The sequence below is a fragment of the Vicugna pacos genome, chromosome 9, assembly GCF_048564905.1.
Source record: "Vicugna pacos chromosome 9, VicPac4, whole genome shotgun sequence".
Lineage (NCBI taxonomy): Eukaryota > Metazoa > Chordata > Mammalia > Artiodactyla > Camelidae > Vicugna > Vicugna pacos.
In genome coordinates this window covers 47,139,034-47,160,709 of record NC_132995.1, presented here as the reverse complement: position 1 = coordinate 47,160,709, position 21,676 = coordinate 47,139,034, and the positions used below count along the sequence as shown (strand labels likewise).

Here is a 21,676-nt window from a genome sequence, read left to right as displayed (position 1 = left end):
TTAAACTATTATATAGTGAAATATGAAAGCTACAGCATGATGTATAGGCACTTGAGATCTGCATTAGAGAACTGGGTTTTAAAGAGATGGAGAGGACAGTCCATGCACTCGAGAAATCAACAGGAAATAGGTTGTTCTATTTTTGCACAGTAGCATAAGAGAACACAGGATGATTTAAGGGACTCAACTTTAAAACAACTAAAATTAATACAATAAAAAGGAAGAAGGCACAGGATCAAGTGCTGTACATAACCACAGGGAAAAGGTGACTTTATCATCATGGTTTTAAATAGACTGAGTTAAGGTCAGTGTCAACACTCCAGGAGGTTATGGGAGCAAACATGATCAGGCACTAACGTATCAATCTAAATTAACCTTTTAAATCGATTTGAAATAGGTAACATTTACAACATCAAGGACACTTGAGTGTGTTGCTGGACTATGTTAAGTTGGGTTTCTTAACATTAGTAACTTTCATAATGTCACAGAAATCAATTAAATGCTGATTCTCAATTTCCTTATTTGGAATATGTGGAGAATAATTCCAACCTTTCATGCTACACAAAAAAGCTGTTGGTATCCAATGGAAATATCAAAATGCCCTGACATTTATTATTTAGCATATTATTATCATTTTAATAGTAACAGCTTTGAAAATCTCGTATGTTCATTTCAGAGATATCTCTCCTTTTGTCAATTGCTACTGCTTGAGTATAATAAATTTGGATGTTTACATATTTATTCATTTTTGGGGTTTATATCATGTCTAATCAGATATTTTTCTGAATTCATCCATTTAACAAATAGTTATTGAACGTTTTCTGTGCAAGTCCTATAGGAGGAGCTGGTGGTACAGTAAACACACTCTGTCCTCTTGGATCCTCTAGTTGTAAGGAAAAGAATGACACTGGGCAACTCACCCCATGTGAACAGATGTTTTCGCAAATTGTAAGTGGAGCTTAAAGGAAGAGCACAGGGTTATATGAGAGCTCTGAGCAGAAAGATCTAAATTAGGTTGTTGATTAGGAATGACAGCTCTGAGGAAGTGATCTTTAAGCTGGCTAGATGACACCTATGAGAATGTCTAGGGTCAGGAGAGGAGGGGAAAGTGAGATAACGAGGAGAGGGTGAGATGAACTAGGAGGGTGGGAGAGACTGCGGAGGGATAGATGGCATGGCAGGAACTCAGCAGAAGAGATCCACAGGGAAACGAAGACTGGCAGATGACCTTGGCCCTGTGAAAGCTTGGCTCCAAGTTTTGCTGGGACAAGTCTATTTTGGTTTTGTCCTTAGTCCTAAGACCTAACAATTGGTCCGCAGTTATGGTCTTTATTCCTAAGGTAGTACACTTTTGGCTTTTCAGTTAAAAGCCCAAAGTGTTTAACAAGTTTGTCTAAATTGGCAAGACTTGAACTCCAAAGGTGTCCTTCCCAGAACCAGGCAAATGCTGAATGAAGTCTTTAGGACTTCAATCTCCTGATGCATCGTGGGCATGCGCAGGTCAGGAATCAGGCAAGAATTTAAGAGGGATGTTTATGAAGGAGTCGGGGCTCTCCCTCTCTGACTCCATTCTTTTCAGTATTCCACCTAAATGTCAAGCCTCTTTGATAGCCTTGAACTGTGACCTCTGTCTCCTCAGCCTCGTAAAATCTGGCTATGCTCTGCTCAAGCATTATGATGTCATAAGGAGAAAGTCAGTTAAACGTGGACCTTTGGGAGTTTGCTTTCCATCTTTCAGGCATCTAGTCTTCTCAAGTTTTTGCCTGGTTTGAGTTGAACTTCAAAACCCTGAACCAATTTTTAAAATATTTTTTTTTATTCAGCAGTTATCATTGCTGTGGGCAGCAAGATAGTCCCCTAAAAGCTACTCTGCTGCGACTGATACCTAAAAGCAAATAGTCTCTCTTCTTGTGAAGTTTTAGAATTACTGACTTGGTCCATTAATTTATTTAGGATTGCAAAATGGGCATTTGCTAAGTCTGCTATTCCTTCTGTATTTCTCACCTGGAAGAGAACTTTAAAGAGAAATCCCCTCTTGTCTTCTATTTGGGCTTCTACCTGATTACCCTGAGGTAGAGATTACATAGGAAAAGTAGGATAAATGCTTCATGCTCTTCCTTCACTTAATAGTTTTCAAAATAATGAGCTGATCCCTTAATATCTCTCAGAGGTGACCAATGAGTTTTTTTTCTTAGTAAAGCATGAACCTGTTCATTTAAGTATATTTAACACATTTTATGTAGTTATTATCCCTATTGGTGCTAAAACATTTCCATCTTGGGTCAGTGAGAGCCTCCTCAGTTGGCTCTGAGTTCCTTTGACATAATCCTGGTAGATTTTCATAGTTCCCTTATCTTCTGGTATTATAATATCTAACCTTATTTTAAGTTTAACATAAAGTCACTTAGGATCAAGTTAAAATATTAAGACTATAAACTTGCAAAGAATTAGAATTTATCCTCTTTGATTTAAGATGGACCAGAATCTACCTTCTTTTTAAACTCTGACATAAAACGGGATTCCTCAGTGCTCGCTTCGGCAGAACATATACTAAAATTGGAATGATACAGAGAAGATTAGCATGGCCCCTGCGCAAGGATGACACGCAAATTCGTGAAGCGTTCCGTATCTTTCGACAGTGACTATATACATGTTCACGTATAACTGAAAAATTGTGCTCTACACTGGAATTTGATACAACATTGTAAAATGATTATAAATCAATAAAAAAATGTTAAACAAATGGGATTCCTCAGCGATAGTATTAGCTGATAAACAATCTGAGAACAGGGTTGTATTTAAAGCACCTTGTCAGGATTTGAGCATTTAGCATATTGGATTTGCTCAGTAAGTAGGCACTGGATTCAGTCACAACTCTTCTGGAGAGAACATCTAACAAACCCCCTGCTTTTCATTTTCCCCTAAGCGGGCACGTGGTGTGAGAGCAGCATCCTGAGGAGACAGAAGACTGTTACTTAGTTTTCTCTCAGGGTTTTTTCATCCATGTGAATATTTGCAATTCTCATGCTCTTTTCTTACATTTCCTATTCAAATATTTTCTATACGGAAATCTCCTGATGTACGTGGTTTCAACTTTCAAGATTTTTTACATTGTGAAATGCACATTCTTTACTTTTTAAACTACACATGAGTTCTGTAATTACTAACTTGTTTCCATTTATTAAACACAATCTATAAATTTCTCTTAAACGGTCTGCATTTAAGCAAATAAACACAACTGTTTAACACTTCTGTACATTTCTTCTCTTCCAGTTTTCTCACTCAGTTCTTTGTGGGTTCAATGCCTGATCATTAACAGGCTGAATATGCCGCTAGCATGATAGGAAAAGGCTTCCGGAGGTTCCTCAAACCTGCCTCCAGTCATCCATTTATCTATTCAGAAGACTAATGCCAAAAAAAAGGAACATCTGGTTATAACAGAGCCTAACGTGTGCATGATACGATCGGGAACAGGACAGCTGATCCAGGAGCCGGTGGAAATGTCCTCTGACCTAAGCAGGAGGTCCTTGAGAAGTTGTCGGAAACAGTGATTCCTTCGCCGAGAAAAGACAATGAGTAAAAGAATTATGTAGGCAGAGGGATGAAGGCTGGGTGTGTGGCGATCGCCCTATGAACTGCACAAAGATCCTAAAACCAGAAAAATCCTGAAATCGCGGCATGTCAAAGAAACTGAAATTAGTTCACTGAGGCCAGGCAGTGGGATGCGCTTATTCTGCCGAGGATGAGGAAGGAGGGGTCACGGACTGCAAAATGAGAATGTTTATGCAAGAATGAGAGAAAAGAAATTTAGGATTTATACTCAGGGCAATCGCCTCAGCAGCTCATCCACAATTAAACATTACCTCCTGCGGCTTAACTGCCACTTCCCAGGGACTTCTCACACACTCACGTCCATCGAGCTCTCTTCCCTTTTTGCTTTTGTTTACTATTGTTTATCCTTTGGGACACAGTAAGCAGAGTAGTATTTCTTTAACATCAAACATGTCCTTGTCTTCTTCTTTCTTCCACAAGTTACTTTCTTACATGCACCTCCTGTCTAGATCTATAAACATGGTCACAGTTGTAATGGCCAAGACATCTGAAATTTATACTTTCCCTTTGAACCCATAAAATTTAGCTTCCCCTTCTCTCATTACTCAGGAAACAACTTCAGGTTTACCGACATAAAAGTAGAACATGCTCTTTGATATGGATTTTCCATTCACCTGATGCTCCTTTATAACAAGTTACTGCCCTAACTCATTGAGAGAGAGGGTAATAAAACTATGTGTGGTTCTCACAACAGCCTCTTTCCCAGCAATATTCGCAGAACCCGCCTGCACCTATAACTTCAGCCAACACACACGTTAGGCACAGGGCGGGGAGGGTCCTGGCATAAAAAAGCACCCTACCTGAACCTGAAAGACACTATAAAGGGCCTGCTTTAGTTATGATAAAATGCATTTCTGTTTTTCAAAGACATGAGTAGTTGTTCAAACACAGCACTTTAAACTTTTACTATCAACAGTAAGTGGAAATGTGATGATTTAATAACAATAATGATGTTTTATAGGTTTCAATTCTGTATCTTCAACCCAGAGGGTGTAGTGTTCCAATCTTCCATATTTCACAGGCACTTGAACTCAACGAGTCAACAATGGAATTAATTCTCTCTCTGGCTCCCTTCCAGAACTTACTTATTTTCCAGTGCCCCCTCCCAATAGAGGACACCACCTTCCAGATAGCTGCTCAAATCTGATAACTCAGTGCTAAATATTAAAAGACTAATATTCTGCAAGGCTGATGCTATGAGTAGGTGGAAAATATGAGTGTTGACTATGGTGTAATTGAGGAGTTAAAGTCAATTTGATCAAATACATTCCCATAGGCATTCACAACCAACCCAGTATGAGGTTATTTTAGGTCATCTATGAGAGTATTTTTCTATTAAGTTTATTAATTTTCTCTTTTATCCATAATTATCCAACAGCCATTTTACATTGAATTCTGCTGTATCGTTTTACCACATGTGTTTATGTTCGAGTTTAAAATGTTGGCTCCCAGTATTGCTCCTTCAACCGTGGGCCTGTGAAAGGAGGCTGACTAAATGCATGGACGATGTGCTTACTCCAAGAGACAGCAAATGAAGTCACAGCAAGAAGAATGTGCCGCGGGACTGCAGATCAATGGAAGTGAGGGAAGAGAGGAATCTGAGCTATCATCCAGCACATGGCAGCAGAGAGCTCAGCATTGGGAACCTGCACCTCAGCAGTCACTTTCCCAGGGACGTTAGGACTGGTGCTTCAGTGTCGGCAAAACAGCATCAATAGCCTGTTAGACTGATGCTGAATTTACACACTAGATGGAATGTGTATTAAGTGTGTGCTGCTGGGAAAACTGCTTAATATTTCTATGACTCTACTAGATGGGTGATTTTTAGGATTAAATTAGAATGCCCATAAAAAACTGTTATCTCACACAGAATAAGTGCTCAAAACCGTTCTCTATTACTATACTGTGATAAATAAATATTTTGCAAGGTGGATGCTCTCAATCAGTAGAAAATGTAACTATAAATACGAATCATCTTGGAGTTGGTTTTGCTGATTGTCCATTGCATGGCGTGGGCTTGCTAAAACTCTGTAATCCAAAGACAAATAAGGCTCACTGTCCAGATTCTGTGTTCCAGAACTGCGATTCTGGTGGGATCTTTTTTTCTTAAGGATGATTTTATTCAAGTGGGATCCTTGTAAAAGGAGGAGATAACACATACCAGGAGCAGCTAAGCTGAATTGCGGAAGCCAAGGAAGCAGGAAGTTAGGCAGATGGTGAGAAGCCAGCGGCCCGTGGCTCATCACTGACTCAGCCGCTGGAGGAGGCACGAGCCGGAGATGGGCCTCTGGAGTCTGGCAGACTTGGCTGCAAGCCCTGTCGATTCCTATCTGGGCGGCTGGAGCAAGTCACACAGCCTCAAAGTCGACTCTCTAAGCTGTAGCTTCCTCGTTTGCAAAGTAGGGGAATGGAATAGTTAGTTCTCTTACAATATTTACCTGGGCTTTGCATGGAATTATAAACCAACTGTTTAATATGGGAGTCAGGCATATAACAAATACTCAAGAAAGATTACTTACGTCTAGAATTATAAAAATTCACCCTATCAACATCAGTGCTATTGCTATTATTATTATTACTATTGATATTACTACTGTTACTGCATTTTGTCAACGTGGTTTCTCTGTCTGAGTGGAGACAACTACCACAAGCTGTCTGCCCTCCCTCTGACATGCCTTCCTTTAATGTAAATAAAGTGAACCTGAAAAAGTGATGAACTATGTGTGTGCAAAAAGCTTTAGTGGCTAAAAAAAAAAAAAAGGTTTACTAGCAGAATAAGGGTATAGTGGAATTGAACAGTTCTGGGTTCTTTTCCAGACTCTCCTCTGGACTAGTTATGAGACGCCAGGCAAATTACTGACTCTCTCCAAACCTCAGACTGCTCGTCTGATAACCGTAGATCATGTTAACTAACTCATTGTTCTATAATGAAAGAGCATCTGACAGGATGGTGTGGCTTGAGGTGGGCTATCAATAACCGTTAAGTCCCTGTCCCACAAAAAGACATAATAAAATGCTTCATTAAGAGGAGACTAAGTGAAATCTGTGGTTTCTACCTTTTTTTCTGTGAAAGTGTTTCAAACACATTTTACATTTTGGCAGGGGTCTTTACCTTTTGTAGGAATCTATGCTCAGGGCATAGCATATTTATAAGTGCGTTACACAGCGTATTATTTTTAGTCTAGAGAAAAAAACATTCTTTGGTCTCATAACAGATGATCGGTTATACTTAATGGATCACTGTCTCTTTTATTAAATTTAGGGTCCTTTAATGAAACCTCATCAAATATAGTCCATGAGGGGAAAGCTCTGATATTTAAAAGCTAGTATCTAGTCAATAATATCAGATTTGGATACAAGGATTCACATATATAAACATATATCTATGTCTATTTATCAACTTGTCTATCTATGAAATGCTTCCATTTCTGATATAAAATAGAGCAGCTAAAAACTTAAGTAAATATTGGCATGCCTGGGCACAAATAAAAAAGCTTTCTGCAAAAATCACTCTTGTTTTATGTCTCTGCATTGCTCTAAAGTCAATTTCAGTGTACAGTTGGCTTTTAAAACATCTCCTCTGATATCTATTTCACTGTGTTGGATAAACAAACACTTACTATATGCGCATCCAAACACCTCAATTCGCATTCCGATTCTGCCCTTGGGGTTCCACTCTAAAGGGATGAAGCGCAGAAATCTGGCTTTGATAGAAGGCTGGAGTCTGTAGTACACAACACTGTCTGCATTTGCATTTCCTGAAAATCCCTGGAAGAAAAGAGAAAGAAGAAAATCAGCGTATCTGGAGAATATTCGTCTCACTTTGTCCCCTGTAACACCAATAAGCAATGTTGGATTTGCTTTTTTGCTACAAAATGGCTACCTTCTTTAAGAAAATCACATTATTAACAGTTATGCCATGATGTGTTTCCATCCGCAGAAGTTACTATTGTCTAAACTTTCTATTTAATTTAAATTCCACCATCCTTGTTAAGGCATCTTTCAACTAAGATACCCTCAGTAAAGTGTGTTTCTATTAAGTGCAGATGAAACTTAAAAGTTGTTAACATTAGGAACCATGCAAAATATTGAGATAATCTTCTCCCAGTACTCAAAAACTAGGTCTGATTTAGCACAGAAGTTGCTCACATCGTCAATGAATGAGGAAGGTTAAGACATGTTTCTATAGTTTTACTTTCTCATCTTAATAACATAAAAGTATCACCTGACATTCAAATCACAACTACATTCTGATAACAGGTTGTTAAATTTCATTCACCACACAGTGAATAATTGATAATTTAATTTTTATTTCTTCTTCCCCTCCTCCTCCTTTCTTTTTTGACCTGTAACCATCAGCATATGGCAGGACAAAATAAGGGATGATGCTACTGCCTATTTGCTTCATGACAGGCCCCCTGACCATGACTGGATCAACAAAGAAGGTCACCCTCATGTAGGTCACATGAGACAAAGCAAATATTTTAGGAATATCAATACCCAGGGAGTCTATTCATTTGCCTCTTTTACTTTCTACTTCACTTTAGTAGCATTTACCAAGATATTTCCTAATTCAGTGAAAGAAAGGAGTTGGGTTTCTCATAGTCATACTAATTTGGTTTGTTTCCCTTTATCAATCAACACTCTACCCACTGCCCCCAACCCGCCCCAGACCTCACACACCCTATCTTCAGGCTCACACACCACAGACAGCTCTGGATTGGTGCCTTCAAATTATATCCCAAATCTGGGCATCTCGCTTTATCTCCACTATGACCACCTGGTTCAACAGATTATCATCTCATCAGAACCACCTAGGCCTCTTATCTTTTCCATCCTCACCCAAATCCCTAATCTCTTCCCCTCTGAGCAGTCAGTAAGATTTTTATAGGTAAAGTAAACCGTTACCTCCATTGCTGCCTTTACCGCTTAAAACAAAACCCAGTCTCCTTACCAAACATACACGGTCTTCGGCAACATCCTCCATGATCCTTTAACTATACGGGGCCTCCTTGTGGAAGCCAAGCTCAGCCCTGCTTTCAGAGGCCTTTGAAGCAGCTGTTAACTCAGCTCTGAAAGTCCTTCCCTCAAGCTCTTTGCGCAATCAGCTCCTCTGGCCACCTCAGGCCTCGGTGAAAACACTACTACAGAAAACAGGCCCCTCCCTATCACAGCTTCGGAAGCAGTGTGCCTGGCACCCCACGTCTTTTCTTCCTGCTTTATTCTCTTCATGTCACCCATTATTTGGGGGTCTGCTTCATTATTTGTGTACAGTCTCCCCCTAGAAGACAAGCTCTGTTATAGCGGGGACCAGGGACCTTTAACTGCCTGCCTTCCTTCTGGTACCTAGAACACGGCTTGGCTTAAAGTGGTTCTCAACAAAATATCTGTTGGATGTGTATGTTTTGAAAAGACTGGGCTTAAAAACAAAAAATAACAAAGTTCAACAGGTTTCTTTATTACAGTCTGTCTCAGAACATGTCAGATGAGGATGTACAGATGAGCACAGCAGCTCCTGAGGGAGGAGTAGTTATCCAGCATGTTTCAAACATGTTAGGCCCACATTCCTGTTGATATCTCCCAGGACATAAGTCGGAGGACGTTATTTAATCTCACAGATGTTTAGACGCTGATAACCAGACCCTTCTAGAATGTTCCATTCTATTCCACCAAAATTTCACACAGAGGGTTTGACAGGAAAGGTTAACTGTATTCTGCACTGCACTGCCCAATCCCCATCCCCAGTCCACCTCTAGGGCACCATGGTCTCCATCTGATGCCCATTTCTACCACCTCTGTCCTTAGAATGGCTGATGTAGGGCAGTTCCCGTTAGGACAGTGTTTCCCAAACTTGGACTACACATTATGGCTCCCAGTGCTCAGACCCTGGGCACTGCTGTATGTGTGTGTGTCCTTGCAGGCTCTCCAAATCAGGGTAATGTGCCTCTAGAGTGGAGGACCTGGTTTACAGACATTCATCCTAATCAGACCTTCTTCCACTTCTGATTCTATTTTCCTGGGTACCACTGGCAGACTAATACAATACCTAATTATGATTTCTTGCAGTGAACAGCTGGATGATGAATTCGATAACCCTCCAAAAGAGATCACATTTTTTCAAAATTAATGTAAGTTCACAGACTGAGATAGATGGCACTACGATGACCTCAGCATTTCATGACTGCAAGAAAAGATGCACATGACAGTGGCAGCAGACAGGTAACTGGAAAGAGGAAGTGTGTAAAAGGAAGCCTGTCAGTTTACCTAGTCGATTTATGAGTTATTTAAATTTTTAGAACATAAAGAAGAAATGTAAATTACTTTGTGCAAGTAATAAAAACATCTGGGCACATTCAAAATTTTAAGTGATTATTTCTCACAAGGGACAAAGGTAATTGTGAGATAGGGGATATGGGATTTTTACTTAGCACATTTTACCCATGTCTGGATTTTTTTAATGAACATGTATTAAGTTTATAATAATTAGTAAAATAAAGTAAGATATAAGCATGGAAGTGTGTACAGTGATAGAATAGGCAGAAATATCACTTAGTGACATTCTGAGTACCTTAAATCATATTTTAATATCAATGTCATTGGGAAAACATGCACCATTACTACTAATTAAATATATTTAACTGAACCACAGTATTGGTATTGTTTTGATCCACTTGACATTTTTAATACATAAGATTACAAAGATTCTTCTGTGAAATTCACTATCTAATGGGAATTTTTTTAGAATGTCTGTGAATGTGACATGGAATTGATATGTTACTTTATAAATGAAAAGTCCAAAGCAAATTACTGTTTCTAATGTAATTCCTTTGCCTAGGGGACTTTTCTCAATTTACAATGAAGATTGTTTTCATACCATCACAATTCATAAAGGAATATATGAGTTTAAATGTTTCATTCTCTTTTTTTAAAAAATAATTTTAGTATAAGAATGTTTATGTCTTCCCTTATATAATAGATTCTAAATTTTAGTGCATGTCAGAATTACCTGAGATGCTGTTTAGAAACACAGATTTCTAGGTCCTGCATCTCACGCACTAAATCTGAGGGAAAGGCCTTGGAATCTGCATTTCAATGAGGCCAACCTGATTCATCCTTTTGGTCTTTGGCCTGTTCTTTGAACATTCTTCCACCTTGGGGGTAAATCATGCTCTTTTTTTTCTCTCTCTCTTTTATCTCAAAATTTTTCGGAGCAAGACAAGATTCTAAGAGAGGAGTTCACTAGGGCTAACTTCCAAAGAAAGAAGTAAGTACCAAAATGTCTTCCGTGTCACCAATCTAAATGTTTTTACTGTAAAAGTGTGGGTCTCAGCATCAGACACAGCAGAAACACATATTACGTAGCTTTACTATCTGCTTCAGCTCTGTGAAGTAGCCATTTTTGTACCCACTGTAAAACTGAGACTAATGAAAATTATAGAGGTTATGTGCCTAAAACCACACAGCTAGAAAGTGACAGAGTAAGGATTTAATTCCAGTCTTTTCTGAATCAAAAGACCACAATTTAGCTAAGCCATCAAAAGGCTTCACTGTAACAGAACATGAAAGCAAACAACTCACCCTAGAGGAAACTTGATATTTTATCTGAGGCTTTTTTTCCTTTCTCTCATAATTTATATTTAAAATCTTTGACACATTTGAAAGTAGTGCAACTTAGATTATTGCTGAACTGGGACACAGCTCTACCAGTGGACTTTTATAGACAGAAGGATTGTTCTATTAATTTTACATCTCAAAATTATTGCAGTTGAATGAAAATAAAAGACAAATATTCAATCATCAACAGGAATCTTGCATATAAAGGGCAATCTCCTAATAGATGCAGAATGCAAAAGAATGTGCCATTAGATCATCAAATATATGAAATATCTACAAGTAAAATTAAGATGATGTGTCTTATGTGATAAAAATCAAAAAGCCTTAATTGTATTTTTCTTTTCTTTGAGACCCAATGATTTTCAAACTCAATGAGGTGTTCATAGATGGCTTAGAAATGTGTGCTAGCCAAGATAATTTATGGAGTTAATGAAGGAAAGTTTGTCACAGGATTTTAAGTATTTTCACAGCGATTCTAAAGTTTATGAAGAAGTGTAATAGCATTCATTTCTTTTTCAAATACTAATTGAGCAACTCATCTATGAAAGCCAAGGTGCATGAAGGGAGATGGCCATATGGCAGTCCACGAGGGGCTCCAAAACCCTGCTGTAACAACTCAGAAACACGACCAGTTCCATGTGGTTATATAGCAGGTCTGTCATTACATAAAAATTCATCCAGCTCCCATCAAAATAAACAGCAACACTAGAAGAAATTCAACACAACACACAGGCAAACATTAACATCTTCTCAACTCTCTTATTCGTGTGACACATATGACCTCTTTCCAAGAACAGCTCATTCTGACATGGTCAGCTAATATGCAGACACTAAATATATCATAGCAACATACTGTCTAATGGAAATCAGCTCTTTATTTTATGATGTTAGTCATAAATCTTTACTAAGTGTGTCTCCCAGGAGATCTTCTCATCTAGAAAAGTGTAAAAGAAAAGCAAAGAAAAGTAAGAACTACCAAAAAAAATGGGAAATTTGCTAACATAAACCCAGATAAGAGTACCACTTAAAACGTATGTTGAATAAGACATTATAACAATATCTACAAGAGTTGATTCTATCTTGAGTGTGAATGGAATTCATTTATTCTAATAGAAAAACAGCAATGAGAGTATAGCAGTCAAACCAGAAAGTGAAGTTTTATTCTGTATATACGCTAACTCTCAATTTTAAAAATAAGAATGTACAATTTTATTAATATTAAAGCAGTTTGTACTACACCCTCAGAAAATACTCAGTGTCTTGAAAATATTTACTTGAAGGGATACCAAATTATTAATAATAGTTCATCGAGAAACCACTAGCCAGCCATTATACCAGAATCTGTGGAGGCACAAAGTTATAAAATATACTGATTAGGACTTCTTAGCATAGAAGGGTTTGAATTCTCAAGACAAAAATACCAAAGGGCAAGAGAGAAAAAGCACATGAAAGAAACAGTCTTTGCTACATGCTGTAACTATTGTTGAGACATAGCAATAAATTGTTTCATGAATGATGCATGGACAAATCATTAAGCTTAAATTTATATTAGGGCGGTATATATATGTATATATGTGTGCATATATATATGTGTGTGTGTGTGTGTATATATATATATACACACACACACACACATACAGTTTTATGGAAGACTAAAATTTGACTGAGATGGAAAATAACTAAAAATTAATTATACTATGGTAATGGTAGATGAGGAGTTCTTGAACAACTCTCCAGCGAAAAAAACTATACAAAATGCAAAATAAGAATGGAAGTGCAGAAAGACAATAAAATATTAAGTGTTGAAGATCTGGGAGAAGAATACCCAAGATCAGCCCTAATTTTGTGGCCCTTTTTCTCCTCTTTAGGTGACTTCAGAGCTCCTGCACAAAAGAAACTAAGCAGATCTCTTACCAGCTTCATAAGATTAGAGACTTTTAAAATTTTAGTTCTAGATCCTCAAGGACAGTAATATGCCATAAGCTTCCACAGGTTTTATGTTAGAACTCTGTGTCTACAACTCATAATATATGGTAAGTCAGAGAAAGACAGCCCCCCTGCCAGAGACGGAAATTCCACCTCCCATCTTCTCCATCTGTGGAATTACATCACAATGCTCAGAGATCCCTTGTGCTCCTTGCTGCCAGCAGAAGCAATTGTAATTATACTCTGTAGGAAGACAGTCTTCTAGATTCAAATTATCTGTTCAATTTTTCATATATAATGACCTACACACAATACAAAATAAAAAACCATCAGCAAAAAAATGTTATTAAAGGGAAATTTAGGACTATACTCCTAAAGACACACACACACACAGACACACACACACACGCACACACATAAATAGTAAAGGCATCAGCTATGTTATTTAAAGAACTTGGAAATCATCACTCTATGCTCTACAACAAGAAAGCAGGACAAACTGAAAATCAGTGAATTTTCTTAAACTTATCAGAAAGCTGAGGTTAAATGGTGCTATGGACTGAGTTGTGTTCCTCCAAAATTCATAGGCTGAAGCCCTAATCACCTGCAATGTGACAGTGATTAGAGGTGGGGCCTCTGGTAAGTAGTTAGGTTTGTATGAAGTCTTGAGGGTGGGACCCTCATAATGGAATTAGTGTCCATAAGATGAGGAAGACAGACCAGAGCTCTCTCTCCCTGGGCCAGGTGGGGACTCAGAGAGAAGACTGACATCTGTAAGCCAGGAACGGGGCCTCACCAGGAAACGAATCAGCCAGCACCTTAATCTTGGACTTTCTAACCTCTAGAACTGTGAGAAATAAATGCCTGTAGCCACCCAGTCTACGGCATTTTGTCACAGCAGCCTGAGCTGACTAACACACATGGCAAATCACCCCTCTGAAATCGGAGAAGTCCACTCAAAGAGTCAGAGCAAACATCTGTCCACCCAAAGCAGAATCCAGGGGTGCCCTAAGCTGATAGGAACTCTCCTCTGGTAATTTTGACTGCTGGAGGCCGAGTGCAGGCTAGGATGAAAGTGAGACACTTCTGAGGTCTTCCGCCTAGAGGGCCTCCACGTTTCACAGGCCCTACTGCCAGGAGCCTCCCTGTGCTAGGCGAAGGTCAGAGAAAAAGACTTCCTCTCGGCTGTGGCAGGGAGAGGGGAAGGAAATACTGTGAAATATGCCCAGAGTGTTCTCCATAACAAAGGGCTACCTTCTGGGGGAAAGACTTGGCCAGACCTCACCCCAGTTAGGGAAGGACACTCCTCCCACTCCAGTTTCCCTAGTCTTCCTGTCCCACCTAAGAGGAAGAGTAGTCAGCAGGAGTCAGGGATTCAAGGATATAAACCGGAAAATCAGCAGCCAAGAAAAGAAGAGGAAGGGGAGGAATAAACTATACACTAGACACACTAGTGAAGGCCACAGTTTCAAGACAAAGACCTGATAAAAACACTGACTTAAACTGCAATCCTGTAGCATGAGCTCATTCCCTTACATCATACCACCACACCAACAGGACTCCAGTAAAACAACATTGGATAAAACTGAAAGAAAAGCAAAACCCAGACCATCTCTGAAGAGGATACCAAAGTCAAAAGGAGAGTACAAGGGTGCTAAATGAATTTAAAGCTTCTGGCACCTAATGCTCCTACAGCAAACAAATACAGTGCAATTTCTAGCCAGATTAGTATAAATTCTCACATGAAAGATCTATTTGCTTCAGTTTCCATTACTAGATACAACATGTCCAGATTTCAATAAAAAGTCACAAAGGGTGCCAGCAGGCAAGGAAAAACAGTGTCTGCAGAAACAAAACAATCACCAGAACTAGCCTCACATATGTCACAGGTGTTTGAATTATCAGACTAGGAAATTAAAACAACCATGACGAATACGCTAAATGCTCTCATGGAAGAAGTGGACAACATGCAAGAACAAATGGGTAATGTAAGGGAGATGAAAATCTAAGAAAGAAGTAAAGATTCCAAAGTGTTCTGAAATCAAAAACACTGTAACAGAAATGAAGAACGTCTTCTATGGGCACATCTATATATTCAACACAGTCAAGAAAAGAATCAGTGAGCTTGGAAATAAGAAAATGCAAACTTCCCAAACTGTAATGCAAAAAGAAAAAAGTGGAAGAGAATATGCAAGAACTGTGGGATAACTGAAAAAGTTACAACATGTGCAGAAGTGGAACACAAGAAGGTAAGTAAAGTGAGAATGGAACGGAAGAAATATTTGACGTAATAATGTCCAATGACATTGTAAAATCAATGACAGACACCAAAGCAGATCCAGAAAGTTCAAAGAATAATAAGCAGGTTAGAAATCAAACTAAAAACTATACTGAGTCATAACATATTCAAACTGTAGAAAGCAAAGGTAAAGAAAACATACTGAAAGAAGCCAGAGGTAAATAAATACCTTTCCTTTATAGGAAAAAAGATAAGAATTACATTGGACTTCTCATCAGAAATCACACGAGCAAGTAGGGAGTGAAATGAAATATTTAAAGTGTTGAAAGAAGTAAGAATAATCATAGAATTCCACACCCAGAGAAATAATCCTTCAAAAGTAAATGAGAAATAAAGATCTTCTCAGACAAAAACCGACAGAATTCATTGTTAGCAAACTTACACTGCAAGAAATATTTAAAAGAAGTTCTTCAGACAAACGAAAAATGATATATGTCAGATATTTGGATCTATGTAAGAAGATAAAGAGTATCTGAGAAAGAATAAAAGGAAATAAGATAAAATAACTCATTTTTCTTATTCTTAATTACAAGATTACTGTTTAAAGAAACAATGGTAAGAGATAAAATGGAATTATACAAAGTGCTCAGATGAATTTATAAAAAGCATTTAAAAGGGAAAGCAAAAAACAAAAGACAAATACAACAAATAGAAAACAACTACAGACCTGATAGGTGTGAATCTAAATATATCAAAGATCATTTTAAAAGTGAAAGATCTAAATACACTACTTAAAAGACAGAGATCATCACAGTATAAAGAATGACCAGAATCATTCTTGTTATCTACAAGTAATCCAGCTTGAATAAAAGACTGAAAATTAGATTAAAAGTAAAGGGATAGAGAAAGATATACCATGCTAGTGTCAAAATCCAGAAATAGCAAATTTAAAACCAACAGATCAATAAAATATTAATCAGCAAAGAGATTATTGTGCTTCTAAGAACCACTGAAAATTGAGAGCTTTCAACCTCAAAACTAATATGAAGTTCAGAATCATAACATTACAGGATGTCTTATAAGGTGAAAATGAGGAAATGGCTTAACCTTTACAATGACTGGTTACTATAGTGGGGGTTTCTAGACAGCAGGAGATTGATTAAAAGTGATTGTCTTATACAATTTTTAGGAAGATGACTAAGTTTCTTTTATGATTATGAGGCATTTACAAGAAGTAAACTAAGTTGAGTTTTGCTTATGTTCATGAAATAGGCTGGATTTAGTTTTGCTTACATGGCTTAAGTTTTGTCTGCTCAGGTAATTTTCAAGTTTGGTTTTCATTTTGTACTTTACTTTTTACACTAATGCTAAATCTAAGGGAAAAACCTAGAATAGCTATATTAATTTCAGACAAAGCAGCCTGCAGAAGAAGAAAGATTATCAGAGGTAAATAGGCACAATACATAATGACAAAATGATCAATTTTCCAAGATAGTATACCAACCCTCTATGCATATGGACTTAACAAGAGAGTCAAAATACAAGGGGGCAAATACTGACAAAACTGCAAGGAGAAACAGACAAATCCATTATTACAGTTGAAGTAACGGACACATCAAGGGGGCAGAAAAAAACAGTTAAGCAAGTAGAAGACCTGTGTATCACTATAAATCAATTGGATCTAATTGACATTTTAGAACATTCCACCCAGCAACAGGAGAAACTGTTTCCTCAAGCTCATGAAACATACACCAAAACAGACTGCATTATGGGCCCTAAAAATATACCCTCATAAACTTAAAAAAGAATATAAATCATATAAAGAATGCTCTCAAATCACAATAGAATTAAACTACAAATCAGTAACAGAAAGATAGCTAGGAAATCCCAAAATGTTTGGAAAGAATTCGAGTTAAAGCAGAAATTCCAAGTGAAATTAAAAAGAAAAAATCTAAATGAATTATCAAAATTGGTGTGATACAACAGCATTTATAATATTAAATACATAAATGAGGAAAAAACAAAGATCTAAATAAATAATTAAGTTTCCATCATAAAAGCTAAAGAATGTAGAACAATTTAAGACTAAAATAAGCAGAAGAAAAGAAAGAATACAAATTTAGACCACAAATTATTGAAATGGAAAACAGAAAATCAACAAAACCAAAAGCTGGTTCTTTGAAAAGTTTGCTAAAATAGATAAATCTCTAGTCATGCTGTCCAACAAAAAAAGAGAGAGAAGACTCAAATTATTAATATTATAAGTGGAAGGGAAATCACTGACATGGAGCACATGGACATCAAAAGAAGAAAGGAGATCAATGACCTGAGGATGAATGAAGAGATTAGAAAAAACACAATAAATGAGAACCAAGAATGAAATAGAAAGTAGATGATAAAAATAAGGCTTTGAAAAATATTTAAATGAAAGACACCCTAGCTAGACTGATCAAGGAAAAGAAAACGAGCAGACACAACTGATACCAGGAATGCAAAAAAGCATCTTACTGTGATCCTACACACATTACAATGATAATAAGAGGGTATCTGGAATAATTTTATGCCACTAATTCTGAAAATTAAGTGAAGGGGACAAATTCCAAACAAACTGCCATTTACCAAAGCAGATGAGAAACAGGGAAGTTTGAGTTGCCCATATATAGGAGAAATTAAATCCATAATTTAAAAACATTCCCATGCAGGAAATTGCAGGCCCTGTTGTCTCCTCTAGTAAATTCTTCTAAACATTAAAGGATAGAATAACATTGATATCATATAAGCACCTTCAAAAACTAGAAAAACAGAATGCTTCCCAGCTTGTTTTGTGAGGCTGGCAAAATCTTGATATCAAAATCTGACAAAGAACTTGTAAGAAGGAAAATAAAAGCCAATCTTATTAAAACATAGACCAAATAATCCTTAAAAGATAGCCGCAAAATTATTCTAGAACATAAAAATAAAGTATAATAGGTCAAAATTCAATCAAGTCTATTCCAGGAATATAGAGATTCCTTAATATTTAAAAACCCTCTGATGTAATTAATCAAACTGAAGAAAAAAAAAAAGATGGTCTTGTAGACACATGCAGAAAGACCATCTGATTAAATTCAGTATCAAAACAAAGTTAAAACTTTTAGCTAAGTAGGGGATTTCTAACTCTGTAAAGAATAGCTACAGAAATCTTAGAGTCAGCATCCCAAGTAGGGTGAGATGCTGACAGCCGTTTTGAATTTGGGACCCAGACAAGCATATTCTCTACAGAGGCGTTCATTCAACACATAGTGCAATAAGGTAACAAAGATGTTTAACAGGTAATAAGGATTGGAAAGAAATAAATAAAACTGCTATTATTAATAGGCTGCATAATTATGTATGTAGAAAGACAATTTTGTAACTCTAGAGTGAGTTTAGCAAATCAGCTGGATGAAAGTCTATATATAAATAAAGACCGAACTCACACAGCTATTAGGGTGGCCAACATCCAGAAGACTGAGAACACTAAATTCTGCCGAGAATTCAGAGCAACAAGAGCTCTCGTGTTGTCGGTGCAAAGATAAAGGGACAGGAATCACCAAAACACTCTTGAAGAAAAACAAAGTCAGAGGATTTTCTTTCCTGGATATGAAGTCTTACAATGTTACAAAAAATAAGAAGAAGAAGAAGAAGTAAGCCAGAAAGAGAAAGCAAAATACCATATGAGATCGCTCATATGTGGAATCTAAAAAACAAAAACAAAACAAACAAACAAACAAAAACAAAGCATAAATACAAGACAGAAACAGACTCATAGACATAGAATACAAACTTGTGGTTGCCAAGGGGGCAGGGGGTGGGAAGGGGTAGACTGGGATTTCAAAATGTAGAACAGATAAACAAGATTATACTGTATAGCACAGGGAAATATATACCAGATCTTATGTTAGCTCACAGAGAAAAAAATATGACAATAAATATATATATATATATATGCATGTATAATTGAAAAATTGGGCTCTATACTAGAATTTGACACAGCATTGTAAAATTATTATAAATCAATAAAAAAGTTAAAAAATAAAATATTACTAAGTAAAAAATAAATAAATAAATAAAAAGAGATCTGGCATCAAAAAAAAAAAATAATAAGAGAATGTCACATTGACAGAGGATTACTCAAACAGACCAATGGAACAGAACAGAGAATTCTGACAATATCTGCAATGCAGAGCAGTAAAAAAAAGGAAACAAACAATAACTTCTTTTAAATGCATGGTGCTAGGTCACTTAAATATCCACGTTGGAAAAAAAGAAAAAAGAAAACAAATTTTTGTGAAAGGTTGATCTTAAACCATATGCAGAAATGAATTCAGTAAGACTGTGGGCCTAATGTGAAATGCAAAACCATAAAGCTACTAGAAGACAGCACAGCTGAATATCTTCACAACTTTGAGTAGTCCAGATTCTAAAATATGATACAAAAGGCATGAACCATAAGAGGAAAGGCTGACAAATCAGAATCTTATCAAATTGCAGAACGTCTGTTCATTTGAAGACATTGTTAAAAACAGTGGAAAGAGAAGTCACAGAATGGGAGAAGCTGTTTTTCAGCATATTAGTAACCAGAGCAGAGAGAGGACTACAAAGCAATAAGAAAAAGAGGGACAAGAGAAACATCTAAATGACTAACAAATCTATAAAATAGTGTCCAACCTCATTAGTCATAGGAGCCTTGCTAATTAAAACCACAGAGGAAGTGTTCTGTACATCAGCCAGCTTGGCTAAAATTGAGGGAAACATTAAAAAGCTAAAATAAATGTGACAAGACCAAGTGTGGTCCGTAATGTCAAGCAAATGGAATTTTCATACACTACTGCTAGAGTGGAAATTAGCACAATCTCCATAAAAAGCCTTTCACATACTCTACTGAAGTTCAACATACACTTATTTTTATGAACCAGAAACTCCACTCTGAAGAATGCACCCAACAGAAAAGCAGACATGCACCAAAAGACAGGCATGGTCCAGAAGTATTCAGAATAGTCCTAAAATACAACTCACATGTCCATTTGCAGAATGGATAAACAAATTCAGACACGGTCATATAACAAAATGTTGTAAAGCAATGAAAATAAATCAATTACACCTACACACCACAACAAGGATATTTTTAACAAGCATAATGTTAACTCAAGAAGCCAGGTATAAAAAGGAAAAAAAATATTACATTATCTCCCTTGTACATAATTCAAAACTGGCATTAGAATTCATGATCGTGATCACTTTGGGAGAAGAGGGAGGTCGTAGGGATCAGGAGAAGCATGAAAGAAGGTGTTTGAGATCCTTTAATTATCTCTTGGCAGAGGTAATATTTATATTAAAGGGTGTTCACTTTTTGGTAATTCAATGAGCTATATACATATATGCCTTTCACCTTTTTCTGGACGTGTGTTGTACATCAATATAAAAAGTTAAATGAAAATAACCTTGGGAGCTATGGAAAATAAATAGGTCCTTAATGCTTTAAAAGGTAGTTCAGTGAAGATAATCCAGATTTAAATTTGCATGTATTTAACTAAAAGCAAAAAAAAAAAATTTTGAAAAATACCTCATTAAAGTTATATTTTTCACTTTTGTGCTTTTCTATAGATCATTAAGAACACCATAAGAAGTACCTTTCAACTTCGGGTTTTAGATAACATATAATTCATCATGCATTATACCATAATGAGCTCTGTTAGCATCTTTCCTTTTACCATTAATGTTACAAAGAATAATGGCATTCTTAAGACCATTACCACTAAAATAACTATTGTTCAGTGATGAACAAAAACTACTGAGTTTTCTATTACAGATATTATAAAATTTACAGTAAAATATTCTTCACTTACCTCCATATCCTATTAACGTTCTTATGCAGCCTTTCTAATACATTGATTAGTCTTTAGAGTGCTTCAAAATGCCATTTATTTGTTAAATAAATTGTTAATAGTTCTTCAACTAGAAACTTAAATATATGTTTTAGAAAGAGACTAAAAAACCAACCAATCTTTCCAACAGAATAAAATAAAATATCCATTTATTATACTTAAATTGAAAAACTGAAATGTTTAAAAAGCTTGAATTGAGTTCAATCAGCCCTTAGTGTTCCTTAGTTTTAGAATCAATGGTTCTCATTTCGGCCTCTGAAGCTATTTCCTATTTAATATGTATTAAATACTTCATATTATTACTGTATATTGTATGTGTATTCATTGATATTGCAATGGACACTGTGATATAAATTAAATACTATGTACTTTATTTAAC

The 21,676-nt window shown here is 36.6% G+C and overlaps 1 protein-coding gene and 1 non-coding gene across 2 annotated transcripts in view; one reads left to right on the top strand and one right to left on the bottom strand.

The window, feature by feature from the left end:
• The window catches only part of CNTNAP4 (contactin associated protein family member 4), a 222,802-nt gene that overhangs the window by 94,864 nt on the left and 106,262 nt on the right, over positions 1–21,676 (bottom strand). The window contains exon 4 of the mRNA XM_072967746.1: positions 7,233–7,380. Within this exon, the coding sequence (XP_072823847.1) occupies positions 7,233–7,380 (148 nt within the window). The remainder of the gene's footprint in view (positions 1–7,232; positions 7,381–21,676) is intronic.
• On the top strand, positions 2,527–2,633 carry LOC140698577 (U6 spliceosomal RNA). The gene has a single exon (XR_012076382.1). It is a non-coding gene; the product is annotated as a U6 spliceosomal RNA (small nuclear RNA).